Here is a 23902-nt window from a genome sequence, read left to right on the forward strand (position 1 = left end):
GCTTCTATTGTTTTGTCAAGCTCTACCCAGACCAATTGTTGACTCAGAAAACTTGCAGGCAGAGATTCAAGAACACAATTCTTGACAAGCTAGTTTTACTGCCAATATTAGAAACAACCAATATACTGGAAACCAACAACAGCGAATTATAGGATATTAGTCCAAAGGCTTAAATCTTAAATCTCCTTCTTCCACCCATGGATCTTAGTGGGCTTTCCCTATTCTAGCCCTGCTATAAGTGAGCGTGTAGTAAGATTTTTTTTAAAAAACCCTACAAAAACAGATACTGTACGACCAAATTCTTTACTCTTTTGCAAAATAAAACAACCACCTCTACTTTTCTCTATGAATAAAACCTTTTAGTTTGAAGTGGCTGATTTCATGGTAGTTTGCAAAAGCTTTCAGTAACAATGTTGTAACGTAAAAGTTTGAAAATTACTACTGTAGTTGACTTTGCCATTATTTATTGGATAATGAATAATTGGATTAGATTACTGCATAAACTACAGATAATGGACAAGAATGAATGAATGAACCTTTATTGTCAAAGTACAACCATGTATACATTGAGATTGGCTGAGCCTCCCTTCGTGCCCCCACCCCCAACTCACAGTGATACAAACCCTCCATCTTATTACACCATGTGAGCTAATTGCACAACACACTGGCCTCGCAAGTCAATTATGCATAAAGTTTATAAAATTATTTCCCATTCAAAAGCCTAACAGCCCATGGATAAAAGCTGTTCTTCAGCCTGTTGGTACGGCTGGCTATACTCCTATATCTCCTACCCAATGGTAGGAGAGTAGAGATACCGTCCAGTGTGTGAGTCATCCCTGAGAATTTTCCTCACTCTTCCAAGGCAGCGAGCCCTGGCAATGTCATCCAGTGGTGTCAGGGGACAGCCCATAATGTCTTGTGCTGTGCTCACCACCCTCTGTAATGCTTTCCTATCTGTGGCTATCAGACCAGCATACCAAACCACAATACAGTATGACAGGATGCTCTCTATAGTAGACCGGTAAAAGAATAATAATAAAACAGGATATGCTTGCAAATATCCTTCTATTTGGAATCTTTTCCAATTCTTACCTAAACCTGGACAAATATGCAAGTGTATTATTTTCTTAACAGACATACTCTTTGGATCTCATAGATGTAGAACTAATGATTGTATTATTCCCCTATTGAATGTGAACATTTTAGATAACAATTCCATGCCCAAAAGGTTCTTACCAGAAGGAAAGAGTGTAATCACCAACAAAGGTCTCACTTTCTCGCACCAGAAATGAGCCATCAGGGGCTCCAGTGTCTACACAATATTCCATTAACAGCCTCTCTGCTATGTGGCGGCCATCACGCCCTGCTCCCAGTTTGCCATGGAACCACTTTTCAGTGGAATGGAGTTCAGTGCTGTTGCTTGTCTGCCATGTAAATGAAAAGCAAGCACTTGATTTAGTACCCTACAGACCAAGAGTGGCTGAATGAGAAGGTAGAAAGACACAATTATATTAGTTTGGAAGGAGAGCAATCTCTCTTTTCCAAGTTTTAGACATCCAAACCCAACATTTACCACAACAGGAAACCGTTATGTCCCGAGTTTCCCCAAATCTCTTCATTCTGTTATTGCACCACAGCATAAACAGATAGGGCTCAAGTCATGTATCTCTTGCCTCCAGGCAACATGAGATGCTAACATTTCTGAAAATAATCCACTTAAAGCAAACAACAAACCATTTTAGGAAGTTGTATAAAGTAGCCTTTTATGTTTATAACTCATAATTGTTTCTGGCTGTATGCTGTACCCAGAGTTCTTTCCTTTCATTCTTCAAAAGCAGAAACAGAGGACATTCCTCTGAAGCTCTTCTTTCTTAGCCCCTCTAATAAACTTGCCAGAAAAAGGAGAATAAGATTTCCAAACCTGAGTGGTAGGAGTGTCAGCCAGCAAAATCCAAAGTATTGGGACTGGGCAAAAGTTTGGATTCAATTGGGAAGAACTGGTTCACATTCAGAATTGAGAATGCAGCATTTAATGTCTCATTAAAACCACCTGCATTTGTTTCTAGGATTGCATAACTGCCATGGAAAGTCTTCTGCATGCTAGGGACAAGGGCTAAGCTGCTTTAATGAGTCTCAGACAAGTACTGCCTTTGTTCTACACGTTCTGAACAATTACTTCAAATCAAATCAAATCTGAAGTCTCATAGTGTTCTACAAAGCACATGTATGCCAATCTTCTCCAGCCCTCTTCTAGTCCTTTCATGACTGCAAGCAGAAAGTATTAATATGCCCTTCTTCTAAACCAGGCATGTGAAACTCGCAATGTCACGTGACATCGCATGCCGTATCGGGACTTTTCCCCCATTGCTGGCAATGGGGTGGGTGCGGTTTTGGTGTGACGCATCTGACCTGCTGGCCAGCAGTTAGACATGCCTGTTCTAACCCTTTCCAGACTGACCTTACTTCTAGCTTTCAATTTCCATCCGTGTTAAGTGGGAATATAATTACAAAGCTACATTCTTCCCACAGGAAATCGGTAAAACTAAACACACAGCTCCTTCCAATTCAAGAACAAGTAGTTTCTTCCAGATTTCTTCCCATCAAAGACTAAGAAGAATGAAGATATCCAACCCCTTCCCAATATGTCATAAAATAGTACAAATGCAGAACACACGTAATGGAATGGACCTTATGGGTAATTTAATCCAACCCCTTGCTAAGTGCAGAAATGCACAAAACCATCCTGCCTCTGCTTGAAAATCTTTAAAGAGGGTGAATCTACCAATGGTCTAGGCCAGGGGTAGGCAACCTTGGCTCTTTTATGACTCATGGACTTCAACTCCCAGAATTCCTGAGCCAGGAATTCTGGGAGTTGAAGTCCATGAGTCATAAAAGAGCCAAGGTTGCCTACCTCTGGCCTAGGCAGAATGACTCACTATTTAACTGTTCTTCCCATCAGAAAATTCTACAATTTAGCCATCACTCTCATGTCGGAAGCACCTAGGAGCTTCCGGGATATGTTCTTTCACATACCTCTCTTTGCTCCTCTTCCTCTTCATTTCCTAAATCACTGGTTGTCTCTCCAGAGTAATAGATTTTACTGCTGGTCAAGACAAAATAATGAGGATTCCAGTCCTGTAGAAACATACAACAGTAATTAAGTTGATCCTGGAATAGTTTCCTTAAAGGCCAACAGCCTTATAAAATTCACTAATTTGGACTAAAGAAAACGCTGTAGAGAAAAAAACATTAAGCTGAGATTCTGATGAATTAACTTCTAAACACTGGTTGTTAAAAATGAAATGTTCAATTCAAAGAATGATTTGCTGATATTAAACCAAGCGTTGTCTTGACGCTTTTCTCAAATAAATTTTTCAAGTCTGCAGCTACTGTTTAATTGTTTAACTGTAACTATTTAATAGGGACGCGGTGGCTCAGTGGGTTAGGACGCTGAGCTTGTCGATCAGAAGGTCGGCAGTTTGGCGGGTCGAATCCTGAGTGCCGCATAGCAGAGTGAGCGCCTGTTACTCGTCCTAGCTTCTGCCAACCTAGCAGTTCGAAAGCACGTAAAAATGCAAGTAGAAAAATAGGGACCACTACGATGGGAAGGTAACAGCGTTCCGTGTGCCTTTGGCATCTAGTCATGCTGGCCACATGACCACGGAGACGTCCTCAGACAAGCGCTGGCTCTTCGGCTTTGAAACGGAGATGAGCACCAGCCCCTAGAGTCGGAAAACGACTAGCACGCATGTGCGGGGGAACCTTTACCTTTACCTTTTTAACTGTTTAATTCTAACAATGGGCCAAGAAACTGGAATGCAGTGAAGTTTCTTCTAAATCTCCTCCAAGTAGGGCTCCCCCTCCCTGCAACCTTCTGTCCAAATAACTACCATATGGAATAGGCTGGATTGAGAGATAGCACAAATTCACTAAACCTATAATCAAGCCAGATATGTGTAAATATCACAATCACATACTCCCTTTTCTATTTTCTAACTAAACTGATTATTTTCAGACTGATAGGTCTTTTAAGCAGAAACCCATAGTCTTGAGTTCTTCAGAGCAACTGACAAAGCTCTTTTTCTCCATGGGAGGCAATAAATGAAAAACTTGAAAACAACTCTCCACCTCTTCAAAAAAAAAATAATAATCCTGAACTGCTTCTATTTGTTAAATGCTTGTTAACTATTTAGATTGCCTTGCTAGGCCCCAAACATGGGACAAATCTTTATTTCCTGTTTCAGCCTAACCGAAGGCCATCGACAGGCAGTAGTCACAACAGTGACAGCTCATATTTGTGTAATTTTTTTAGATTGCTAACAAAGAATTAAAGGGAGACTGATATGCATTTCAAACTTATTTGTTTTCATCAGTCAGCCATACCCTTCTGAGATTCGAACCTGGGCTAATTGCACATTAGGCAGTTGTTTTTACCTCTTTTAGCAATCTAAAAAATTTTTTTACACAAATATGAGCTGTCACTGTTGTGACTACTGCCTGTCGATGGCCTTCGGTTAGGCTGAAACAGGAAATAAAGATTTGTCCCATGTTTGGGGCCTAGCAAGGTAATCTAAATAGTTAACAAGCATTTAACACATATCTCCCTTGCTTCTCAGCTAACAAAGTGAGATAGAGCTTGTGGCCTAGAGGTAAAAACAACTGCCTAATGTGCAATCAGCCCAGGTTCAAATCTCAGAAGGGTATGGCTGACTGATGAAAAACAAATAGGTTTGAAATGCATATCAGTCCACATCATATGGCAACATTCAAGAGTACTGACAAAGAGAAGTAAACTTGTCTCTTCTGTGTCTTTCAGTGTGGCAAGACATATTATAATGCCACAATCTGGATGCTGTACTGAAAGTGGCAGGAAAAGCTTTGTGTGAATCTCTGAAAGAAGCAGACATTTTCAGCATCCCTGTCAAGTTGAGTCAGTTGACCAGGGCACACAACTTTATCAGGCCAAGAACCACTCTGGGCTTTCAAATACAGTAAGCACTGCAAGCTGGATCAAAATGGGTGGAGCTGAATCAAAGAAATAGGGCCACAAGAATATTAATGTAATTAAATATATTAACACGATTACTGAGAATCGATTCAGTGTAGTGGTTAAAGGCACTGGAGTAGAAACTAGGAGTGTGAGTTTTAGTCCTGCCTTAGGCATAAGGCCAACTGGATGACTTTGGCCAGTGACTCACAGCCTAGGAGGAAGGAGTTGGCAACCCATTACAGAGAAAGGCTGTCAAGAAATCAAAACTGATTTGAAGGCACAATAATATTATAAATAATTTTAAAAATCCAATGTATTTAATATTTTTCTCCTTCTGTCAAATTAAAGCAAGAGTGAATATATTTTCCCCAGGCCAGAGATATGGAACAGCATGCTACTGATCCACTGTTCAAAAGTTACATGCAGATCTGTCCGCCATTAAAAAAAAATACAATTACAATTTTGTAACACTGGTGACTCTGGGAACTATACTCAAGGATTTCAGAGGATATAATATTTCAAAGTCATTGACTCTGTATTAAAATTATAAAACCAGATTTGGAAATTTCTGGGGAACTGTGCCCCAGACTAGGAGGGGTGTGTATATGGCTCTAGAATGGCAGCTTATGTAAGATTGTACAAATGAAAGCAATACAAAGAAACCTACGTGGTTGATGGGGTCTTCCAAATAGAGAATTCCATTCTTTATTGAATTGCTGATGTCATTCTCCGAATACACTGCAGATGATGGTACTTCTTCATAAGCACTACCCTCAGCCAGTTTCTTGTGCTACAGCAAGAAATACACGTGTCAAGTTATTTTCATAAAATAATAAAAATCTAGGCTGGAATTAGGAGAGGGCATGTAATCCACTGCAAAATTAACTATACTATCTTTTTTTGATCCTACACAGTCATTTGTATTTCCCAGAAGAGCCAAACTCTTTCTGATTTGGTGCAGCACTTCTGGAAATACCAAGAGGGAGAGACAGAAGACTTTTATTTTTTTCTGGTCTCAAAGTCAATCTCTCCATTCAGCCACTGTGGTAACTTTGCATTTTACCCCTTCATAGCAAGGTAGCTTCACATTTCCCCTTTACAAATCACTTCTTTTTAAGGTACTGGGCAAATGCTCACTGTGTGAACCAACAATGCAGAAGAGATGGCAGCCCCTGTTACTTCTGAGCTCTCCTATCAGCTACCAGGAAGAACTCATTGACTTGTGCTATTCTCATCATTTTGAAGCTAGTGATGGTGGTGAACATTTCTAACTGCACTTGAAAGACTGATCAGTGGAAATAATAGCAGTATGGAAATGCCCTTAGAGCTTCCTGCTTTTTTATGGCAACTACATATGAAATTTCTCCAACAAAAACAGTTGTAGTGGCTTTGGAAGGCTTATGAAGTAAAAGATCTGTGGGCATGCTGAAGATCTAAAATTAGCAACAAGCTTTCAGGTTGAAGAGTGGGTACTACATTTTATTTTAGTATAACAACAAGGCATATACAATTATAAAAATGCTGTTCTTCAGAGACCTCTTCCTGAGAGTCATACAACTTAATTTCTGTTTTTTGATTTTCTGATGCACTTGGCAGAATTTCTCCCATATATTTAAGGAATTCAGTTAAGTAGCAGTCCCAATAACTTGAAAGCCCAAAGTTAAAGAAGGCTGGCTTAAGAAATAAAAACTAAGGGAGCCATTATTTTTTAATTTCATTTGCAATGTAGGAAGCATAATTGTAGAAAGCTTCTTTTTTGCATACGTTTTTTTGCAGACAAGAGTTATAAATTTGTCATATTCACCTACTTAATCATTAAAATGCAATACTGACTGATGTATAGAGCAGTTTTGTAGGCCTCATATCACAAGATGTACAAAGCCAAAATTTATAATATCCCTGCTTTTGCAGGTTAATAATTGTTTGGATCCTAAAGACCAGGTATTCTGAAATAAGTTGCAGTAAATGCGTGGAAGTGGGGGGGGGTAGCAGAGGTTAAGAAACATCAATGCTTATGATACCATTTACATAGACCCCATTCACAAAGGCTACAAAAAGAGCTTGCCTTTATGAGAATCTTCCTCTTCAGCTGGTTTGGAGATGGCAGACCGTCAGCAGAGATATCTACCGGTTTGGTTAGCAGCATGTCTCCAAAGACCTTTTTAAAGTTCTGAGCCATATTCCTCTGTTGGGCAATGCTGCAATGGTCTTCAATGGATAGGATAACAGGATAACTTAAAAAAAACACAAACTCATTAAGAATAATTCCAGGTGCTGGTTGTCACCTCTAAAGTCTTTGATGGTCTGGGATCAGGTTATTTCCCAGTTTATCCGACCCACCAGAGCGGAGAGGCAGGGTATGTTACAAATCTCTTCTCTTAAGGAGACCCACCGAGTGGGACCAACAGAAAAGTCTTCTCCATGCAACTCCCCTTCCCTCCCGGGAACATTATCCCTCAGAGAGATTGGGCCCCACCTTCTAATCTTTTGAAAGGCTCTGAAGACATGTTGCCAGTGGGCCTAGGGCCAGGATGACACAGAAACACATCAAGTGGTTTGATTTTTTTTTTGTATTTAGGATTTTATTTCTATAAGCCACTGCAGTCACCATGAATGACCTTGATGGCCAAATAATGTTTTTAAATATATAAATAGGATTATAAGTATTGTATACTGGTGCTAAACTTAATTCTGTTATTAGTTTGCCTAACTGGGCTTTCGGATCAACTCCCTGAAGAATTAACATTTGATTCCTATAGGATTTATTTAGCTATCACTCCATCCTCCCTTTAAGATCAGGTCCATAAGACTGAACACTTTATTTTGAAAACAAATAGCTGGAATACTGAGGAAATTGAGATTTTAGAATTCCATTACTAGGTGTCAATTCAAAGGGCACCAAATATCGGCACTAATATATGATTCTTTTTGAATACAGAAAATACATTTAATGTGGTAATAGATAAAATACTGATTTCCCCTCAGTTCAACAGTATAATGTTTTTTTTTCCTAAAATACAAGTTTCTAACCTTCTGGATTGTGAGAAAAATAACTGCAATGCCACCTGAAATTTCTGGAATAGATTTCAAACCAAAGAAGTTAAAGAAGACTTATTTGCTAGAGACATAATTTCAATAGTATACACAACTCTAATATTATATTCTTGATTATAAAAATGTATATATGCTCTATTTTTAAAAAAATGTAAATTATTGCTTAAATAAATTCAGTGTGTCTCAAATTGAAAGTTTTATAGAATCCTCCATTCTTGATGCTGATACATACACACATACACACACACACACACACACACTGTATATGATAACCATTTGCAAAAAATTACTATACTATCTGCTATCATGCCAGTGCAACATCTTACTTCACATACATATGTTCCAGCCTAGCACTGAAACAATACTTTGTAGACTTTGTATGAGGTGCCATAAAGTAAGTCTTTAGGGGCAAGCATCTGAGCTAGGGAAAGGCAAAAATATCCAAAGAATATGGTTTCACAACTGATGTTTTACTTACTCAGAAGTTACAAAAGCATGCTCCTTAATGGTGGTGAGGACATCAGAAAACTTAATTTTTGTAGTTAATGTGTGTCCATGATAAATCACAGGCATCCCATCAGGACCATCCCAGCAATCAACTTTTAAAGTATAATTAAAAGATCATTAAAAGATCATCAATACAACTTAAATTAATACTGGAATTAATTATCTTAGATAAAATTAAGCTGCATCCAAAGACAAGTATAAATAGTTGCTTGTCACCTAACAATCCAGATAGAACACATTTCAATGAAAATGTTTTCCTTATTTTTCTGGAGTGAAAGTGATACCACAAAGGAAGCATTTCAAAACAGATTTGGGTGGGAAAGTAACCTGTAATGCGTTGATAATACCCCTAGTTCCATGGCACTAAAGTACTGCCTTTTATTTCAAGGTCACAAGCAAACCTTCCCTTCAGAGTTTCTGATCAAAGAATTCTGGGCAAGGTGTATTTGTAACTGCCTTTATTTTTGACTATCCATCTGGCTCAATATAATCTATTTTAACCTGCCACAAAATTCCAAGTAGACACTTTCATATCTCTTGCAATCTGATCCTTTTAACTGGAATATTCAGTGTGTAGAGTGTACATTCCACTCCATGCTTGATCGATGTGCAATTTTTTTTATGCTTAGTATGAGATGAACTTTTCCTGATCTTTTAGGCAGATAAGGAAAGAAAATGAGAAGAGATCAGCACTCACGTTCAATACAGCGGCATCCCATGCGCAGGCAACGAGCATAGGCTTCCAAGGAAGACTCACTTGAGAACTGATCTCCTGTCAAGTATCTATGATGAAGGGGCAGTTATGAACATAAAAGCAAGTCGGGTTGGATTATCAGAATATCAAAAAGATAAAGCAGTAGCTCAAATGCAACAAAGAACTGATCAGCAACTTTTTCATGTACACTATCCAATCAGAGTGCACTAGTCTCTGACCCAGATTTCTCTCTCTCAACTGCTCAAAGATTCCTCTCCATGGTATACTGGGGTAACATTAGATGTTTACAGTCATCCTAGCCCCACACTGCTCCAATCCAAAAATTCCTCTTCCTTCAAAAAGTTTGAAATAACATAACAAGGTGTATTTATTTCATTGTGCATATCAGGATTCTCTTCATCTAGAAATCCAAAAATTACTGAGTCAAGTGTTGACTGCTGCTATTAATGGAAAGCAAAACTCGAACAGGCAACTCATGTAATAGCTTTGTTCCCTATGCCATCCATCTGGTAAACTCGCAAGATTTGTTTTTCTTGCCATGCACATGTATGCATAACTCGAACTAGACTGTTGTTTCGCTCTGTCATATATGTAGGTATATGCATAATTCTGTATTTATTGATTTATGTAGTGTATATTAGAAAAGGTAACCCTTTAGAGCTGAATGCAACGAAATTTCATTTTAATGTAAGCCAATTAGTGTACATTTAAAGTGACAATAAAATAATTCTATTCTATGATTTGAAGAGATGTAAGACAGTGTATTCCAAGAACTGCATTGTTATCCCAGAAGGTGCTGTTCATACTGTTTAATGCTCTCTTCTCAAAGCAAATTACAAATAGGAGAAATTATTAGCAAGAGAAACCCATTTTTCCATTACGTGTTATGAGAGGATGAGATCCAATAATGGGACAAGGGGTTGTTCAAGTCCTCTGGGCGTATGACATCAAACTCAGAGTTCCAGATGCTGTTCTCTTTGGAAAACAGGAAGGTGAGAAACTGTATAAAAAGGGGAAAAATTGGGGGGTGGGGATGGGAGGTGAAAGATGGAACATTAAACCCCCAAATCTCAGATATTTTTTCAGACCTTCTCAATTTGATTCTCCCCAGATATATTGGATTACTGCTCTCATAACTTGGAAAACATGCTAAATTACAATACTGGAAGGGAGTGATTGAGGAAGTCTGACATAGATGAGATGAAGTTTCTGGGTAGTTTTCAAGATCAGTTCCATGTAGACAGCACTGCAGTAATCAAGTTGTGAAGTGACTAGGGCATGAGTGATTATTTGAATGACCCTCCCAATTTAGGAAAGGACACAACTGGCTCACTGGACGAAGTTATGCAAATGCCTTCATAGCCACAACTGCATACCAACCTTGAAAGGGGAAGTGTAACCCCATTCAAGGTCAGAGGAAATATACTCAAATCTGGACGGTTGAAACACCTACAGTCACTAGGTGTTGGTGGTAATGAGTTGGAGGTTCTCCCCATCCAAACTCATAACGTCCATGCAAAACCTTGACAGCATTATTTGCTGGTTCCAAGTCGAAAGATAAAACCTCAAAGTAGCAGATGACCTCACCCAGCAGTTTTATATTTACCTGTTTATTTTATTTATATTTCCTATTTCTAAACAGTCCATCTCCCACAGAAAGAGGAGGTACGAGAGAGTAAGCATGCAGGATGACAACAAATTCACCAGTGCCTTAAAAACTGTCTGGAACAAATAAATCCTACTTTGTTTCAAACTTAAAAGTATGCTGACCAACGGCCAATTGCTTAAGAAATCCTTGATTTATTTAGGCAGATCCTATACTGGAGAATACTCTAAAAATGATAAGATTGTTTCTGAAATAACATTCCATGCTAACACTAGAACTTTGTATTAGGTCTAGAAAACAACAAACCCGCAATCAACTGCATGCTTTCTATATAATTATCTATGTTCCAACTCAATCTAATTATCCTTACTTATAATTTCTAGGACTACATAATTGCCCAGTATTATTACAACCAATCAAATATAATTCCAGCAATTACCAATGAGAAGTCTTAGCTCCCTTCTTAGAAAAGGCAAAGTTGCAACTTATTTAATATTTTAAACTGCAAGAAAAGATCTACAGAAAAGAGGAAAGATAACTTGCTACAGTGTTCCTTTCCTGCCATGTATGGAACTGACCTTTATGGTACCTTGTAGCATTACTCACTACAGTGTAGTGTAGAGAACTCTGATATCAATGACTTGGGAATTGTAAAGCCAGCTGCCTCTATCATTCCTGTTCTATTTTTTTCAGTGAGATTCTTGAGTCTTACCTCATCTGAAGAAAAATAAGGTTCTTCAATTACTCTCAGTGGATCTGACAAGAAAGTAAACATAAAATCTTGCACCACGGAAAGGTCTGCAGCCCAAAGCTCCTGTATATGAGGATGGAGAAAGGTGGAGTTTTAGAAGCCAGATATTCTAAAGTAAGTAAATACATACATACTTACATACATACATATATATACTGTATATACAATCATATTTTTAAATTTTATGACTGATATCTAAGTTAAGTCCATAGAAAGTTACTTCATCTAGCTGACCTTGGGTAATTTAAAAAAACTTGAACAGTGTTGAACTAGTTGCATGAGAGACTACCAGAAAACACCAGTCCTACTCCACAGAGTAATTGAGCAACACTTGAAAGAGGCAATGGCAAACCATTTCTTAGTGATTGCTAAGAAAACAATATAGGCATATTCACATTAATTACCAGAAATCAAGTTCAGCTTAAGCAAATCTTTTATCTGCATCAAATTTTGGTTCTTACTCCCTCTCTCTCTCTCTCTGTCTCTCTCTGTGTGTGTGTTCCTTCTACGATATGAACTTACCATTTGGTATTCTAGCAAAAATGTCTGGAACTCTGACAGAGAAATTCTGTTGTATTCGGATCTCTCCCCACTGCTTTAAGATAAAGTGCAAGATAAGACAGGTGGGTTAAAAGGCAGCTGCCACTTCTTGAAACCAAACAAGCTTAAATATATAGAGATACTGTTTACATATAACTCTCATACATAACACGAAGATGCAATGGTGGATTCTCATGTGAAGTTATGCCAAAAATAAATCACATTATGGATTAGTGTCATATTTAAACAATGCCAATGAAAAAATTAATATGACAGTGAAAGTAATAGATAAAGCTTGGCTATTGATAGAGCTCATTACATTGACTCTATCAGGGAAAATTGGGACAAAGAACATATCAGTATAAAGGATTGTGGCCAGACAGTATCAGACATACATTTGATATCAATAAATAACAGACTTCAAATGCAAATTTGATTAAAAAGAGCACAGAACTTTCAAGAATACTGAAGAAAAGCTGAACTTTGTTATCACAGCAATTGGTAAAAAAGCAAAATAATTTGCATAAATGTTGCATTTTGCTATCAGACATAATTCTGTAATGGCTGGCACCAAATTATTAGAAAAAGCAGCTCTTTTCCCAGAATTTGAGATTTTACAATATTTTCAAAACAGATCAGTACAACAATATACAACCATACCATACTGTGCAGTGAAGTAGAGAACTAATAGAACACTATGAATGCATAATCTGTGCTTTGACTAATTAAGTAATTAGCACATTCTCATAGTTGCAAGCCATTTTAATTTCCATCCCAGCCCCAATAGGAAATAAAGCAGTTTACCTTTCTAAGAATGGAACAGCCATCTACACAGAAGAAACAAAAGTCAGTCATTGTGCTTATTAAATTTAAGCATCCTACTTCGGACCTCAATAGAGGAACTGCAATGCTGCTTCTCACAGAAATAATAAAGCCATTTTCCAGTGTATAGTTTACAAACGTCCTGAACAGACCCTTCAGGGATTCCTTATGTCCAATCATTAATTTGCATATATGGATTTTTGCATATGCACGTGAAAATGTGTATGAAGTTGAGTGAATGTGCACTACAGTACCCACCTCTAAGAAAATATTGCTGAAAGACAAGAATAAAGTCTGTGGAATAATACTTTTATTAGTTCTTTAACAATTGTCATCAGAATTAAGATCAGAAGCATCTTACTCCTTTCTGTGCATTGTACATCAAGCTCTGGTACAGTTGAACAAATTGTCCATAAGTGATATCCCCATTTCTCTGCTCCACATCCTGATAGTAAAGAGAAAACAAGCAAACAACAATCTTAAAATAGGCTATTATTCTGTCACATATGAGTGATTAATTATCTCACTTGTGACAAATAAAGCACTCACTGCTTTTTTCTTGTACCATTTTCTAAAAGACGGGGAGGGAAGAACTTTTGTGTTTTAATAATGCATCTTAAATGTACAAAGCAGAGATGTATTTTCAGGGTCTTTTACCATCTTTTCCCCAATCTTCCTTAACTTGCTTTCGCCATGTAGGCTCAGCAATTTGAGATTTCAGGATAACATACACATGCAGAATTCCAGACTGGGAAAGACTGGTTTATTCAGTAATAAAAAGAAGAAACAGTATTTAAGGTACTAGGATTACAACTAAGGAAATTCAGATTCAATCCCACTCTTGGCAAAGGAAGTTCACTAGGTGATTTACAGCTAGTTAGTCCTCCAGCAATACCTACTTCATATTGTTAACTGTGGGATAAATGAGAGGAGACAGCTCTTTGTACCCCACCATGAGTTTTTGAAGGAAAGCTATAAATCTAACAGTCAAAAAATAAATGCAGAAGGTTCTAGATTCAAATAATCAGTAACAATAAAGTTCTTAATCTGAGTAGAACAAGAACAGTCTCAATAGATGGGTAAATTCATAGGGTACAGCAATCTGTAATCCAAATGTGACATCCAGAAGTTCTAATCCTGCTTTAGGCATCAATCTGCCTTGGGCCAGTCACACTTTCTCAGCCCTAGGAAGCAAGCAATGGCAAACCATTTCTGGAATTTGCCAAGAAAACTGCAGACTAGTCCAGGGCAGTCACCAGGTATCAACCCTAACTTGATGACACACAAAACAAATTAATTATTTTTTTTAAAAAATCATACAATAGTATATCAAGCTGCAACTTTTATCAATGAGATCAAAACTCTGCACATATAAACAAGGAGAAAATACCAAATACTTACTGATAACCTCTCTCTTAGAAATCTCATGTTGGGCACACGGTAGTTGACTTGAGATAGCATATTTTTTAAGTCTTTTGCAGAAATTCTACATTAGTGGGGTAGAAAAAAAGAGAATAAATGAATGAGAGCATATTTCTGTAGTTATGCACTGCAACTTTTAAAATTCTCACAATTGATTAAAAGATAGAAAACATAATAAAACAAGGTAAGCATTATTATGAAAGGATAAAAGCATTTCCTCCACTCCACCCCTCAGATGCTGCACCTGTCAGCCTCCTGACATAGTTCAGAATAGCTGTTAAGAGGTCAGTGTTGGCCTCTTGTGAGGCCTTGCCTGTTAGTCTTCCATATATTCTGGCTTTGTGGGATCATTGTGGAAACTAGATTTTTTAAAAAAACAAGCTTCCTTCCATTTTCCTGATGTTCTGATGTGACAACTGTCAGATTTAAGTTTATTATATTTCGGTTTTCTAAAATCCTATGATTTTTTCCCCTTAAAAATGGACAAAAAACACTTCAAGCTAATCAGTGAATGGAAAGAAAATCACAGGTCAAAACTATCAGCAACACTTGGCCAAACAGAAGAGATTATCTCGAAGTACTTCCAAAATTACAAATACTGGAGTAGTTATTAAAACCATCAGTCTCAGACTGTAGTACGTGAAAGGAAATAGTCACTATAATTGTTGTGGTTCTTTTCCAAACAATTGAAATTATTTCAAAATAAACATTTGTTTTTTCTTCTTTTTCCTCAATATTTATTTATTTATTTATTTATTTATTTGTTTTTATAAACCGCCCTTCTCCCGAGGGACTCGGGGCGGTGTACAGAATAAGGTAGGTATACAGAATGAACAATAGTGAAAAAACAATAGTAAAAAACAAACTGGGACCCCAATTAGAGCTATCAGGCCAGGCCGGACTGCTGGAACAGGTAAGTTTTTAAGTCGCGCCGGAAGGTGCGGAGGTCGGGGGCCATCCGGATTTCGGTTGGTAAGCTGTTCCAAAGGGCTGGCACACCCACTGAGAATGCCCTCCCCCTGGGGGCCACCAGCCGACATTCCTTGAGCGGTGGCACCCTGAGGAGGCCCTCTCTGTGGGAGCGCACAGGACGGTGGGGTGCTGACATTGGCAGAAGGTGCTCCCGTAGGTAGTCCGGACCCATGCCATGTAGGGCTTTGTATGTCATTGTTAGCACCTTGAACTTCACACGGAAGGCAACTGGAAGCCAGTGCAGCGCATGGAGGAGAGGTGTGATATGGGAGTATCGGGAGGCTCCCAAGAGTGTCCGTGCCGCTGCACTTTGCACCAGTTGAAGCTTCCGAGTGGATCTCAAGGGCAGCCCCATGTAGAGAGCGTTACAGTAGTCTAGGCGAGAGGTCACAAGAGCATGGGTGACTGTACGTAAGGCATCCAGGTCCAGATAAGGCCGTAATTGGCGAACTAGTCGAACCCGGGAGAAGGCCCCCTTGGTCACAGCTCCTATGTGATCTTCCAGGGAGAGCTGCGAGTCTAGGAGGACACCCAGGTTGCGGGCCCTATCAACAGGGGGTAGTAACTTGTCCCCGATGTTAAGGGATGGGATGTTCTGAGTATCCTGGCTTGCCGGTACGTACAGCCATTCAGTCTTGTCCGGGTTCAGTTGAAGCCTGTTCCTCCCCATCCATTCCCGGACCGCTTTCAGGCAGCGGGACATCACGTCGAGGGCATCACTGATGTTGTTTGGAGTTGAGATGAAAAGCTGGGTGTCATCAGCATACTGATGGTACCCTACTCCAAAGCTGCGAATGATCTCGCCCAGCGGTTTCATGTAGATGTTGAACAGGAGAGGCGAGAGGACCGACCCCTGAGGGACTCCGCAAGCGAGAGGCCTCGGGGTCGACCTCTGTCCCCCTGCCAGCACCGACTGCGAGCGACCCTGGAGAAAGGAGGAGAACCAACGCAGAACCGTGCCTCCCACTCCCAGTCCCCTGAGGCGTCGCAGCAAGATACCATGGTCGATGGTATCGAAAGCCGCCGAGAGGTCTAATAAGACTAGGACAGAGGAATGGCCCCTGTCCCGGGCTCTCCAGAGATCATTTATCAGAGCGACCAATGCCGTCTCCGTGCTGTAGCCCGGCCTGAAGCCCGATTGGTACGGGTCTAGATAAACCGCTTCATCCAGGATCTGAGGGAGTTGGTGTGCCACCACGCTCTCAACAACCTTCGTAAGGAAGCGAAGATTGGAGACTGGACGAAAGTTATTCAATGAGGATGGGTCCAAGGTGGGCTTCTTGAGGAGAGGTCTCACCACCGCCTCCTTCAAGGCGGTGGGGAAGTGACCCTCACTCAGAGAAGCGGAGATGACCGCCAGGAACCAGCCTCGTGTCCCCTCTCGAGCTGCATATGCCAGCCAGGAAGGGCACGGGTCCAGTAAGCATGTGGAGGAGCTCAACCTCCTCATAATCCTGTCCACTTCCTTAGGAGTCACAGGATCAAATTCCTCCCAGATGACGTCGACAAGACTGTCCATGCCTTGTTCTTCCAGCTCAGCCCAGTTGGAGTCCAGGCCGGTTCGAATCCGAGCAATTTTATCCAGCAGATATTGACCGAATTCCTCGGCTCGACCCTGCAAGGGTTCCTCCCTCACCTCTTGGTTCAGTAGGGAGCGAGTCACCCTGAACAAGGCAGCCGGGCGATTATCTGCGGACGCGATGAGGGTGGAAAAGTAGTTGGATTTTGCCACCCTTATCGCAGCGAGATAAGACCTGGTGAGGATTCTTAATCGCAATCGGTCGGATTCGGATCGACTGGATCTCCAACGGCTCTCTAGGCCCCGTCTCCGACGCTTCATCTCCCGGAGCTCCGCGGTGAACCATGGGGCTCGCTGGGATCTGCGCCGGGTCAGAGGCCGCAAGGGTACAACTCGGTTCAGAGCCTCAGTGGCTGCCTTTTCCCAGGCTTCCACTAAGGCATCCGCCGAGCTGTGAGCAGGGAGTGCATGTGCGTCCCCAAGTGCTGCCTGGAACCTATCAGGGTCCATTAGGCGCCTAGGGCGGTACCATCTGGTTGGCACCGTGCACCCACGGCGGGGGGTGGCAAAGGGGAAGTCTAGCCACAGGAGGTGATGATCGGTCCATGACAGGGGCGTAACAGTCGTGGCACCCCCACCGATATCATCGCGCCACCGTCCAGACAAGAACACCAAGTCTGGGGTGTGGCCTCTCTCATGAGTCGGTCCAGAAATTATTTGCGACAGGTCCATGGCCGCCATGGAAGCCATGAACTCCCGAGCCAGATCGGACGATCCTCCCAGGGACGGTAGGTTAAAGTCGCCCAAGACCATGAGTTTTGGGAATTCAACCACCAACCCTGAGAGGACATCGAGTAGCTAGGGCAGGGCTGCCGCTGCACGATTAGGTGGTAGGTATGCCAGCAGCAGGCCCAACTGCGCCCCCGGGCCGTATCTCAGTAGGAGAGACTCACACCCGACCATCTGAGGGACGGTGGTCTCTCGCGGGCTAAGGGATTCCCTGATGATAACTGCCACTCCCCCGCCCCTCCCATGGGTCCGAGGCTGGTGCAGGACCTGGAAACCTGGCGGGCAGAGGTCAACCAGAGGGACACCACCCTCTTGGCCCAGCCAGGTTTCCGTGATGCAAGCCAGGTCCGCGTGCTCGCTCTCCACTAGGTCACGAACAAGGTGTGCCTTGTTAGCTACGGACCTGGCATTCAGGTAGACCAGCCTTAGCATAGGAGGCTGCACACCTTCGCTCCCGGGTCCTCCGGGGAAGTACAGAGGGTCGGAGCGTCTCACCGCTTGTACAGAGCGGAGATGACACTCCCGGTGACGATACGGCCCTCTGTTTGTGCACCTTCTGCCGTTCCCCACCATCCTGGGAATAGGATGTTCATCAGTACGCCATTGGTTATTGTCGGCGACTGGTACTCGTTTCTCACCATCGCGAATGGTCGTAGGCCTGGCCTGCGTTATGGTACCCGGAAGGCCTGCCTTCCCCGAGCAGCCATACTCTTTTCCCGCCCCCCTCCCTAACCCGACAAAAAACTTAAAAAGAAACTTAACCAGGGGCCTCTTGTTGGTCTTGCGATGGAGGCCCCTGACCCTGCCTGGCCATCTCTCAGAGGCCCAATGGTCGGGCCCGTCATCGAGGTTTGATGTATTGAAGGCAGGACGAACCCAGGAGAGGGGGGAACTCCTGAGGGCGAGTAGATCTATGCTAGAATATTGAAGAAGCATAGGGAGCATTGGGGAGCATTGGGAAGGCGGTCCCCTGGGTGGAGCATTAGAAGGAGGGTCTAGTCGGGTAGGTGGGTATCTGGACCGTCATCCAACCACTGCCACTTGGTTGGGTGAACCCCAGAAGCAGGCCACTCCCCATCCTCTCACGATGGGTTGTGATTCTGCTTCTGGGGGTGGCCCAGGACCCACTCTGGGTGAAGCATACCCCATAGAGCTCTCACCTCTATGGGGCTGCAGGTGTAGGACAGGCCACTCTGCCACCGTGGCTTACACCCAGGCCCATCATGTCCTGTGGGGCGAGGGAGGGCAGGGGGTTCGGAGCTGGTGGAGGCCAGATGTTGATGGCCTCGGTGGTCTAGTCGCCGTCATCTCCAACGGTCAGCTGCATCCTGGCGTCTTTAGGGGTGTTGATCGGCACGGAGATACCGTCGGCACCTAGGGTGCGGGCCGGGGACGCCACGCCGCATCTAGTGGTGCTGCCGTCGAGGGGTTTTCGGTGAGTTGGTTGACCGGGGCCTGGAGAAGCTTAGCGCCGCTGTCAAAGGCCCCTCGGTGGTGGTCGATCGGGTCCGCATAGCCGGTCTGCGGCATCTCCTTGATCCCAGGGAGATGCCGCCGTTGTTCAGGAGCAGGCCAGGAGGTCGAAGCAGGGTAACGACTCCGGTCCTGCTCAGGGCGGTTGCTGCGGCTGTCTCTTCCGCCGCCTAGCTGATCCATTTGATCCGCGGGGTCTTTCCTGATCATCCCAGGTGCCGCTGTTGCCCAGGGAGGCATAATAGGGAGCCGAGGGTGGAAGCACCGGCCCCACTCCGGATGGCTGCAGCAGTTGCAGCGGCTCAGGGGCGGGTTAGAGGCGCCCCATCGCCACTGCCCCCGCCGGTGTTCAGGCCCGTGGGGAGATGATAGGCTAGGGCCCTGCGGGGTTCTCGCCGTCGCCGTTGCCGACGATGCCGCTGCCTCCGTTACCCAGCTGGTCCGCGGCGCCTCCGTTGGTCGCTTGGGGACGCCGCCGGAGTCGAACAGGTGGGGGGGTCGGGGCAGGGCAGAGATGTTGGCCCCTCTTGGATGGCTGTAATGGTTGTGGTGGCTTAGGGGCGGGCCGGTGATGACTCGCCGCCACTGCCACCGTCGCTGCCTGGCTCCATGAATAGACGACCAGACTGGGGCTGGAGAGTCGTCGCCGCCATCGCTGCCGTCCTCGCCGTCGGCGTCTCCGCCGCCCTTGCCCGGTGATCGGGATCGTGGGGGATCGCGGACCAGGGCCCGCGAAGCTTTCACCGCTGACGCCGACGAAGATGCCGCCGCCTCCGCCATCCAGCTGGTCCGCGGCATCTACGCCCATCGCCTGGAGACGCCGCCGTCGCCCGGGAGCCGGTCAGGGGGCCGGGGCAGAGCAGAGCCTCCGGCCTCCCCTGGATGGCTGCGATGGTTGTCGTGGTCCAGGGGCGGGCTTGGAGACGCCCTGCCGCCACCGCCGCTGCCGGTTCCCTGAATAGGCGACCAGACTGGGAAAGAAGAGTCGCCGCCGCCGCTGTCATCCTCGCCGCCGGCGCCTCCGCCGCACAGCTGATCCGCGGAGACGCCGCTGCCGCCCGGGAGCCGATCAGGGGGCCGGGGCAGAGCAGAGCCTCCGGCCCCTCCTGGATGCCTGCCAAGGGCCAGGGGGCGGGCCTGGGGAAGCCCTGCCGCCACTGCCATCGTGGCTGCCGGCTCCCCGAATAGGCGACCGAACTGGAGCTGGGGAGTTGTCGCCGTCGCCGCTGTAGTCGCCGCTGTAGTCCTCGCCGCCGGCGCCTCCGCCGCACAGCTGATCCGCGGAGACGCCGCCCCTGCCCGGCAGCATGAACAGCGGTAGAGACAGGGCAGAGGCGCTGGCCCCCGTTTATAACGGTTGCCAACGGCCCAGGCGGCGAGGCGGAGATGTCCCGGCACCCCTGCAGCTGTTTCGGGAGGCAGCGGGCGGCACCATTGCCCAGCTCATCTGCCCGAATTTCTGGCCCCACCCCAGGGGTCCGCTGACATCCCTGGGGGGCTCCTGGGGGGACGCCTTACCGTTGGGGGCTACGGAGCTCTCCCCAGCGCGTCCGCCATCTTTGGAGCCGGGAAAAAAAAAAGCTGTAGAAAAGGAGATTTGCTTTCTTCAAATTCATAAATTACTTGAGAAATGGGTCTCCTTCAAATAATACAAATGTACTATACTGTATGGACTTTAAAAAAGCAAGAGAGGAAGAAAATCAACTCATTTGAGCTGTGGGGCTGGAGAAGTCTCCTGCCTGCATATTCCTTAGGAAGCAAAGGTGACAAGCAAATACTGTAGTGCATAACACCAGACATGTCACTAGAAGGCAAAATCACAAAACTGCATCTCATTTACTTTGGCCATGTCACTGGAGAAAGCAATTACGTTTGGAAGAGTCAGTGGTAAAAGAAAACCTGGCTGTCAAAGAACACAGTGGCTGAACACTATTAAAGCTTCACATCAGCCAGAGCATAGGAAAACTCAATAGTGCAGATTGGAAGATGTGGGGAGACCTGCCCCATGAAATCACCAAGAGTCTGACTTGACTGAACAGATAATATTATCATCACTATACTGTAATAAATTGCTTCTTGACTTTTATCAAGAAAGAATGTGTTTCTTGATTTTAATTGTGCTTTTTGTTTTTAATCCCATTTATATTCCGCCCTTCTCCAAAGACTCAGGGCGGCTTACAATCTAAAGCACAAATCAATGTGCTTAGCAATAGCTTCTGAGGTTCAATCTTTGCTTATCAACGTGAAAATCATTAACAGTGGAGTGACATCCCTGAAAACCAATTATCTTCCATGATTGATCTTCCCTTGCAATTTGCAGCACTTAAGGAAGTACTCTTAAATTGCAATATTATTCATGAGGGGTCATCAAACAGGCCTAGGCAGGTCCAAGACAACTCACCACCGCCAACTCACCTAGGCCAGCTTGCCATGGCCAACATGCCACAGACAACTCATTGTGGCCAGCTCACCACAGCCAACTTGCCACGGGACAATTTGCTATGGCTAATTTGCCGGATAAAAGTTACATAATACTGAAGAAATGGTGAAACAGAATCATTACAGAAAGGATGAAAAAGGAGGGACAAAATGAAATGTTAGATCAAAATCATACCTTGCTGACTCTAGCCACTGTTATGGAAGCAATGTATAAGAGGCTTCTTGAAAATTAAATTGCACAATTGTTTGGCTGAGATCCAATAACAGTAGTAGGTTTATCACTCCTATACTACATGATATAGCACTACAACTTTTTTATGTTCTGATCATCAACTGACTTAATTTATTCCCCAAATGTTATACTGGAATACAATAATCAAAACCATTCTTCTGAAAAATTGCAATTTTCATGTCTGCTTGGAGTACACATCCCATAACCACACCAAATATTGTAGTGACCGTGAAACATGGAAGCAGGGGAGCCTGGAGGCTTCAGAATAAGGTGCTAGTCTGCAATGAACCACTTGCTGGGTTCCTCTTTTCCCCAGAGCAGGGGTAGGCAACCTCGGCTCTTTTATGACTCATGGACTTCAACTCCCAGAATTCCTGAGTCAGCTGACTCAGGAATTCTGGGAGTTGAAGTCTATGAGTCATAAAAGAGCCGAGGTTGCCTACCCCTGCCCCAGAGCAAGCCTGCTGCTGAGTTCTTATAATATATTGCAATTTGTCAGTCCACCAATGACTGATGAAATCCAAAACAAATCTATTGCAGATGATGAACTGTTGGCAAATAACTCATGTATTCCTGGCATCCAAGAAATGCCGGTCTCCTCCACCCAGGAACAGAGACTGTAAAACTCTTTCCACAATAAAACAAGATAGCTGGAATTAATCCACTTAGGGAGGGGGAACCCCTCCCCCCAAATTTGGCTGAACTCCTGAGAAATGCATGTTGTAGACATATAACCTTACAGTCCAACAATTAGCTCAGTCATTAGGTCAGGAAATGGAATTTGGCTACAACCCATTTATGACTTCCAGATCTCAGTGGGTGAGAAAAAAAATATCTTCTCTGTTTTATACATATTTATATACATCTCCACACCCACACCCACACAGGCCAGTATTTAATGAGTCCAGTAACAAATGGAAATCCTTTCCATCATGCTCTGCCTGCTTTTTGGTCCTGCCCCATAAACAGGTGTGGGCAGTCCACAATGTCACTTAAATGCCAAGCATGGCTGCTCAGCGCAGTAATATACCTCTGCAATATTTTATTTATTTTCTATCATTATTTTTTTATTATTTTATAAACAATTATAAACAATTCAAGGCAGTGAATATAAGACCCCTTCCTCCTGTCTTCCCCACAACAACCCTGTGAGGCGAATGGAAAGAGAATGACTGGTTCAAGGTCACAAAGCTGGCACATGTCACTGAAACAGTTTTGATTTCCAACATTTCACAAATTAGCAAGTGCTAAATATCTTCAGTATTTCTTAAAGAAGCCTGGTGCGCAGGTGTAATATAGCAAGGAAGCTTTAGCAACACACTGTCAAATATGTATGAATAGTTAATTTGATTCCCAGGACACAATTTCTCCCTCCCCTCTTTGGCTGGAAGCAAAGAGAGACTGACGCCAACAGGCAGCAGTAGAAAGCACTGCACGTAAGCAAAAACACATTGACAAATTGAGCCATTCTAATCTGTTCTGAGGCATACTTTGAATTTTCATTGCCAAATTTGTTACACATTACTCTCATAGATTTTAACTGGACAGTATATTTTACTATAGCTGCCCTCTCAAGAAGAATTCCCTCAATAGTTTGATGACCTTGGAAACACATGTACACTAGATGCAGCTATTCTATTGTCAAATAAAACATTAGGATTTCTTTTTAAGAAATCTTCCTCTTCACAAAGACTGAGAAATTATTGAACTCACACACACACACACATCAAAAGGGTTCAGTTATCTCAAAAAATCTCAATGAATTAATAAGTTAACTGATTATCAAGGACTTCTGGGGAAGAAATGAAGGTAACTTTGCTGAATGTGGCGCCAATGATCATGGCAGAATTTGTTGCATTTTAAAAGGAGGCATAACTTACTAAAATTATTTATACTTGTTGTAATAAAGGGAAAAACCATTTCTTTATATATTTCTCTTTTTGTACTATATACTTTTCTTCCTTTTCTATTTTTTCTTTTCTGCATTTTATTTGTATTTTACTTTGCATTATTTTTCATATTAATTGTAACTTTAATAAAATATAACAAAAGATAAATTACTTGTAATATA

The 23902-nt window shown here is 43.2% G+C and overlaps 1 protein-coding gene across 5 annotated transcripts in view; it reads right to left on the bottom strand.

The window, feature by feature from the left end:
- Positions 1 to 23902, bottom strand: part of PLCG1 (phospholipase C gamma 1) — a 97398-nt gene that overhangs the window by 34571 nt on the left and 38925 nt on the right. For 3 of the 5 annotated variants that reach the window (XR_014492022.1, XM_083358797.1, XM_083358795.1), the window contains 12 exons: positions 14387 to 14471; positions 13347 to 13430; positions 12968 to 12990; positions 12146 to 12218; positions 11585 to 11686; positions 10148 to 10266; positions 9249 to 9334; positions 8523 to 8643; positions 7056 to 7224; positions 5658 to 5780; positions 3034 to 3135; positions 1237 to 1424 (listed from right to left, as the gene is read on the bottom strand). Coding sequence is in view for 4 of the 5 variants with exons in the window: in XM_083358797.1 (XP_083214923.1) it covers positions 1237 to 1424; positions 3034 to 3135; positions 5658 to 5780; positions 7056 to 7224; positions 8523 to 8643; positions 9249 to 9334; positions 10148 to 10266; positions 11585 to 11686; positions 12146 to 12218; positions 12968 to 12990; positions 13347 to 13430; positions 14387 to 14471 (1275 nt within the window). In the remaining variant the exon portion in view is untranslated. The remainder of the gene's footprint in view (positions 1 to 1236; positions 1425 to 3033; positions 3136 to 5657; positions 5781 to 7055; positions 7225 to 8522; positions 8644 to 9248; positions 9335 to 10147; positions 10267 to 11584; positions 11687 to 12145; positions 12219 to 12967; positions 12991 to 13346; positions 13431 to 14386; positions 14472 to 23902) is intronic. The other 2 variants (XM_083358798.1, XM_083358796.1) reach the window with 1 other exon arrangement.

The sequence above is a fragment of the Vipera ursinii genome (genome assembly GCF_947247035.1).
Source record: "Vipera ursinii genome assembly, chromosome: 3".
NCBI lineage: Eukaryota > Metazoa > Chordata > Lepidosauria > Squamata > Viperidae > Vipera > Vipera ursinii.